The sequence below is a fragment of the Pocillopora verrucosa genome, chromosome 9 (assembly GCF_036669915.1).
Source record: "Pocillopora verrucosa isolate sample1 chromosome 9, ASM3666991v2, whole genome shotgun sequence".
NCBI lineage: Eukaryota > Metazoa > Cnidaria > Anthozoa > Scleractinia > Pocilloporidae > Pocillopora > Pocillopora verrucosa.
Window position 1 is genome coordinate 16330339 of NC_089320.1, and position 7180 is coordinate 16337518.

General features: G+C 40.9%; 1 protein-coding gene across 1 annotated transcript in view; it reads right to left on the reverse strand.

Annotated features, from left to right (window-relative positions):
* LOC131779605 (solute carrier family 28 member 3-like) overlaps positions 1-6419 on the reverse strand; it is a 9050-nt gene extending 2631 nt beyond the window's left edge. Inside the window, exons 1-9 of the mRNA XM_059096176.2 lie at positions 6198-6419; positions 4440-4635; positions 3860-4031; positions 3200-3341; positions 2508-2699; positions 1774-1935; positions 1156-1412; positions 714-882; positions 1-99 (exon numbers count right to left, since the gene is read on the reverse strand). The exon at positions 1-99 is cut by the window's left edge and continues 81 nt beyond it. Of these exons, the coding sequence (XP_058952159.2) occupies positions 1-99; positions 714-882; positions 1156-1412; positions 1774-1935; positions 2508-2699; positions 3200-3341; positions 3860-4031; positions 4440-4635; positions 6198-6218 (1410 nt within the window). The 5' untranslated portion in view covers positions 6219-6419. The remainder of the gene's footprint in view (positions 100-713; positions 883-1155; positions 1413-1773; positions 1936-2507; positions 2700-3199; positions 3342-3859; positions 4032-4439; positions 4636-6197) is intronic.
* Between the last annotated feature and the right edge of the window lie 761 nt (positions 6420-7180).

A 7180-nucleotide genomic window follows, 5' to 3' on the forward strand; every position in this document is an offset into this window, starting at 1 on the left:
AAATGTTTTTATCCCGAGGAACCTCCCCACAGTATTGCAGTCGGCCCAGTCTACTCCCATGAGAAACGCAAACGGCATGAAAAGGTAGGAGCAGATTACCTGAGGTGGAGAGGAAAATAAAAAGGTCCGTTCCTTCAAAACAAGTCATTAGGACATTTGGAAGCAAGAATTAATCAAGGGAAAAAGAAGGGAACATAAATTTGGTCTCGATTGAAGTACATTTGAACAAAAAGGTAGAAAATTAAGTATTACAAAACCAAATTGCCATCAAATGTCCATGGCTATTTGTTTACAGTAGACATAACTACCGCGTTTCAATTTTAATTAAAGTTGACTCTCGTAACTAATACCTCGCGAGAGAAAGCGCGCATGGCAGAGTAACCTTAAAAAAAAAATTTTGAACTCATCAAGACATATACGAAAGAGTAAAACCAACTCTGTTGCAGTTATTTCTGACACACACCGAAGTCGCACAAGAGTTGCGCTTGGATTCGGTTGTCGCGTTGACCCCAGACGGGAGCACGCCAAGTTTGTATTGGGATCGCGCTAAGATCGCGAAGGTACGCGCGCAACAAGATTGCATTAACTTCACTGCACGAATTTTTCCGGATGCCTTGGTTTTCAATACATAGTAGATAATTTACGATTTGATTAAACATACACGTAATCTAATTAAATTTATACTAATGGTTGAAAAATTATGAATTTTTCACCTGAAAACTAAGTTCGGAGTATCCCACCATACTTCCAATATAAGACAGCACCGCGTTGAAGAACGCGATAAAAGCAAAGAACGTGATCAACATGGCGGCAACGTTGGCGACCAAAGAAATTGCGGTTGATGCTCCTTTGGCAGCAGCCTCTATGAGATTTCTTTCCTCGCTTCACAAAATTAAATAAAATAAATTGAGCACTGAGAGTAATGAAGAGATTGTATCGCAAAGATTCTTTTAAAACGTGCGGGTTAAAATTAGGGGAACATGGGAGATGACCTCGCGCAGGAAGCGCGCGTGAGTGCAAAGGGTAACTCCGTAGCCTCTCAGTTACTTGTGCGATTTAACTTGAACACAAAGTTAGTTATCAGTCTTCGTTCTTGATAAAGGGCTCGTTCAAGGCATTGAATTATTATTTCAAACTTTGATACTACGAACTTACGGATTGTCGAAATGTATATCGCCCTGTGAAGTGGTCTGGGGTACTTCTGTCTCTGGGTACATGATTTTAGAAACAGCCAGAGCAGCAGGCGCTGACATTACCGAGGCTGCGACCAAATGTGAGGCCTGGATCCCAACACCGATATACGCCGCCATTATTCCCCCTGCCACTGTAGCCAGGCCTCCTGTCATGACCGCATGGAGCTCGGATTGAGTTAAAGTTGCAAGAAATGGTCTGATCATTAAAGGTGCTTCTGTCTAGAGAAATTCAAGTGGAAAGAAATTGACGTTAGACGAAAGAAACTGAGGTTATTGGGAGCCACACTTGATTCATTCGCTGGGATATGGTGACACCTCTATTGAATTTAGGTTATGACATGTCCAACATGGATGAAATCCTGTTTTTCATGAACGTCTGCAATGCGACTTCTCGAAAAGGAAACACCTTTTCCCTTCTTTAACTGACTTAAGAGTAACTAAAATAACCTAAGATCTGAACCAGGAGCCACCCCACCGTCCAGTCAAGTAAAGTCTTAAGTGTCAATCCGTTAGAGAGATGCATGAGATGCAATTCACATGATACCGTCAGGAAAGGCGCTCAAGAGGGTTATCACATTACCTGTCCGACGAAAATATTTCCAGCGGCCGAGAGAGACTCGGCAGCTGATGTTCCCATGGTGACCTGCATGAGCCAGGCAATCTTGGTGATGATCAGCGGCATCACACCCAGGTAGTAAAGAACTGAGATGAAAGAGCTGAAGAATATGATGACCGTTAGAACCTGGAAAAAAATTGTAGAACACTCCATGAACGATGAGGAATACGTCAAGAAGGATTATTTAATATCCATTTTTGCAAAAGAGTAGTGACGCAATCTCAACCTATGCAAAATACTTCGAAGCGAAGATTTTTAGGTATATTCGGCTCGTAGAAAATGTTCATTTCAAATAATTTTTAGTCGAGACAAGTTGGAAAAACATCTTTGCACCAAACTTAATTTAGTGGTCATAGAGAGAGTAAGTCTCGATTGAGTTTCGATAGCATTGCTTTGGTTTTGCTTTACTTCGGTCTGTGATTGGTCTACAAAACTTGAGTCATACTCTGAACCAATCAGACGCCAGACGCAAAACAATCGTGACTTGGTCGCCCGTTTGGTAGTTTGTTTGTTTTTACTTTGAGTGCTCATTGACTAATGATGACGCAGACCTTTGCTGTGATCGGCCGTTGTGATTATTTTGGTATTGGTATTTCGACTGCGAATTGAAAACTGCTCTAAGGCTGGAGGGCTGATATTACCACACTTTTACATGCAAGAGTTTCTTTGGGATCTTTACAACCAGTTCGTTTTAATACCTTAAATGCGATATAGTGGGACGCAAATTCATTTCCGAATACAAATGCAGACCCAACATCCGTGTAGTCGAGAAATCTTGCCACAGTGTCTCCGATAAATTTAAAGACTGTGAATCCTTGAGGGGTCCTGAGAATTATCAGAGCGAACACAAACTGCATTCCCATCCCCCACAGGACCGGCCTCCATTTCACCTACAAAAAAAGGACATTTAAGTGATAAAAGCGTGGATCTCTACTTTCTATTTCTAGTTTCACCCCGACGCTTTCGAATCGTTTTTTTACTAATTTCTCCTCTAAACCTTTTTTTAAGTGTCTTGCATTAAAAGTGTAGCTCGCAAAATTCTTTATTATTAGAGTCTTTAATACTCTCTTCATCAACCAAGGTACTATCAGCCAATAAGGAACAAAATTATCAAGCACTCGTAACGTTAAAACCATTTGATTCAGGGAACTCTTTCCACGCTTTGAGCTTGCCATTCCTCTGTTGTTTTTGCTTAAAGTCTTAAATGAATTATAAAAGAGAAAATCCTCTTTTGGTTTATAAAATTTGTAATCCTGCTTTTACCACAGTTACCCCCACCATCACCATCGTATTCCCCCCTGCCCCACCCACGTGCGTCTCAGTGCCAACTACAAACGTAGTTTTCCATGACGTATGCGCATGCGCAATTGTTACTGAGATTCCGACTCACTTTTTTTCGGTGCACCGAAAACGCGTAACTAATTCCGACATAGACCAGCATTCCTAGCACGGATATGAATCTTCTCGGCTCCTTAGCTGTGTCGAGACCAAACCACAAACCAATTAACGTCAATATCACGAGAAGCACAATCCTGTGGGAAGATTAATGAGTATCAAAACAAAACAATGAAAGAACTAACTTACAAAAAAGTTGCATACCGTATTTTTACAAAGATATAACGCCCTACTGTACAAGATCAGTTATTGTTCCTGAAGACTTGCTCATTGCGACAAATGGGCGATCGACATCGCTGATCGCGCAGGGCTCCCTTACACGATAGACTTAAATGAGAGTTAAGTGCACAGGTGGCATGTTGAGGACCATCCAGCGCATCAGTTTTAAAGCTGAGCCATCCCAGAATTGCATTTACGTAGAACGCTTTAATTCTAAGGATTTATAGTCTCATCTCTAGTGAAGAGTAGGTCCTCGTTCGGATGGTTTCAGGTGACACTCTTCTTCTTTAGTACCCCGCCCAACGATCACAATGAAGTTTCCCTTTGAGCGATCCAACTTTCGACCAATCGTTACCTCTGCATAAAAATTGCGCACTCATCTGGGGTAACTCATCTGCATACTAATTATTCCATTGAAGTTACTCAAGTAACTTACCATCTAAGGATCCTCCATTTCTTTCGAATCAGTGAAATAACAGGTAAACAACATAAAGTGTAAATTTCCCCTCCACAGTGGTCACGAATAAACATGTAGATCACGCAAAACCAGAATACCAGCGAGATGGCGAAGAGTCCTCTTACATGGTGAAATCCACTGATACTGATGGCTACAGCGCCCGGTAAGAGAGAAAAAGGCACTCAGTTTTATCGAACCAATTTTATCCTGGTCTACTCCAATACACTGCGGTAGTAGACTTTCTTGGGATGATCTTAGTAAAATTTTCCCCTTTTAGAATTGACACCAAGGGTCCATTTGTAAAATTTATAAATTAACATCTGATTTCTATTCCCTGGCCTTGTTCTCTTTATTCTGTTGTCTCCTTGCAGCCGTCTCCGGGATGTCACGCAACGAATTTAAGGGTGGGTGGTTGCGTGATATCTCTTAAAAAGCCGAGAAGGAGAGAATCGATCCGATCACACTTTGACTCATTCGCTTCACCTCATTCACCTTATAACTAATCGCTTTACCTCTAACCTATGACCCTGTTGTTTGTTTTTGACTCAGTGACACTCACCTATAACTGTGTAAATAAGCAGTAGAAGCGAAATAACCACAACAATGACCTGAAAGGAGTAACGGTCCCAAAGGACGTGCAAAGTCCTTATCCATCTACGCAAGCCTTTTTCCTCAGAGGCTGGGCGTGGCCTTCCACTCTCGAGCGCGTCCGCAATGTCAATGTTATCCATAGCCGTGGAATACAAAACTGAGACCTGAAACAACGAAACACAAGCACATTTATTATGAAAAAGAACACCTATGTTTGAAATTCAATCTGCTTTATTCAATCGCTCTCTAATTGGCTCAAAGGCTGCGCGCTGGCACCATGAGCCCAGGAGAAAGAATGAAGGAGTCTACCATTTTTCTCCCCTTTCCTGCCACCGGTAGTTTGGTCATTCTCGCGACACGCTCCTTGGCCCTCATCAACTGTTGCAGAAAGTGTGCTGTATGGCTTGCTAGACATACACTTCCGTCATTAATGGTCTGAGCAAGCCTTGCCCGGGAAAAATAGAATGAACGTGCTTTTTAATCGAAGGCGATTTAATAGTAAGGGTCTGGTAAGAGTGGTATGGTATGTTTACATCATCTTTTTCCTCCGCAACTACATACACTCTTTTATTCAAACTCGTTCTAAATCGAAATCCCCTTACCTGAATCAAGCTCGTGTCAGTGTGTCTTTTTCTCTTGTACGGTTTTTACGATTAAATACGATGATGAACGGGTTATTTTCACAGGATTATCACAAGCTTCTAGCGGAGCTAGTTACAAGAAGGGGAAACTAATCCCTTTTCCTCGCCCCACCCAGTCTCTTGTTTACTTAGAGGAAAGGGGTAAAACCTGCACTTGCTATTGTACGTCGATTTTTGTTCTTGTTATGCATAATCGTAAAATTAGAAATTCGTCGGTTATAGCCCCCCCCCTTCTCTACTCAGCTGCAAACAAACAAACAAAAACTAGATAAAAGGAATACCCACTCGTCTCCAGCAGGAGAGGGGGGGACACTTTAAAAAGCGGGGTTTGTTATGTCGAGCTGCTAAAACTCCAACCCTGTTTATAGGTAAAACCAAAATCGTTTCAATTCGCCTCCCAGCCTAAGCGAAAAAATTGCTATGGATTGTAGCATATCGATGTCAGACAGAAGCATCTAGCATATTGCCATGCATTTTACCGCAGCCAAAGAGTACTATACCGTAACAAAAGAGTAGCTTCCGGGCATCCGCAAGATCGGACATCAACGCCGTGAGAGAAAAGTGTCACTAGGGCGGACACACGAGATTGGCTCAAGAGGTGTTGTGGAAATGTGTAGAGGTTTGATATTGAATGCTATCATGCTTTGATGAACATGTGTTTTGGTCTGACAAGCAACACGAGGTGATAATTAAATGATGATGTTTTGGTGGACGTTAATTAACTTCACTATTAGCATGATTTCGTAATCACATACAGAAGACTAAACAAAGTTCTTCCATAAAAAGCCAAGTTACAAATTTTTATTACTTTTTTACTTGATGATCTCTTGAAGGTTATATTGCAAAGAAGTTTGCTACTTTCAAAGTAATCATGGTTGTGTCAAGAGTTCATATGGATTAAGCAGTGTAATAGGCCTCTACTCAATGTCAGCTCAATGTTGTGACTTAACTTCTATCGGCGAGATTTTACTTCAGCTACCCTATTAATGTAGATGTGCGATCATGCCAGGTTGTTGATGAACATCGTTGGCTATCTCTATCTTATTTAGAACTAAACATTTACAAGAGCCACAAAATGGACCAACCTGATTATAATCACGATTCATTGCAAGTCGATGATTAGTGAAATCCGGCGCTCTGCCACGTGGAAGCCTTTGATCGATGCTTTCTCTGTATCTTCAGCGTCTTAGATCAAAGATCACCTCGACAACAACTTTACATGAACGCTACATGTCCTGCGTTTTCAAATCGATTGCAAGTTTACTTAGACCGAGTGCGAGCAATTGACAAACCGTTCGCAGCGTCAAGTTGTGATGGCTTATTAATAGGTGATTTATGTGATTAAAAATGCAAATTTCTTTGCAGCTATGGTGATGTATTAGATACGGTTGGGTGCGCTAGGTTTGTTGAATGGAATTGGAAAGTTTATTTAATTTTGCAAAAAAGAAAATAATCCCGTTGTTGGTTTAAGATCCGCCCTTTAATAAATATTCTTGAAACTTGTCCAAACTTCCGTTCGTCGAGTGGCTTATGGACAAAAAGCTCCTTTCGAGAATTAGTCTCAACATTGATTTAGCCGTAGTGATCTAGTAGCCTTTCTCTACTGGAGTCAAGAGTCTCAAGAGTCAGAGTCATCCGTCTTCGCCTTAGAAACCTCTTCAGTAATATTGTTTCTATAAAGGTTTTAACGGTAGATGAGACCTTGTACGGTAAGGCTTGTTGGTACCTCTTCAAGAAATGGGAAAACTAAAACTAAATGTAACCTTTATGTGGAACACGTCTAAAAATTCCTGGTTGGAAATTTATGATTTGGACTTGTTTCAGGTTCCAAGACCTAAAGAAGAAATCTCCTCGAAACTCTTCGTCGAAATCTATACAAATAAGGAACACAAATTACATTCACTTTTGCCAGAAGTGAACACATCTACTTACAGCCTCGGGGACCAAAGACTACATAAACTATCAAGATGTAGGACTGAACGTTGCAAGAACAGTTTTATTCTAAGTCACGTTTTTAATAACTAGATATTTAATTAATTGCAATCATATTTTTAATTATATACTATAT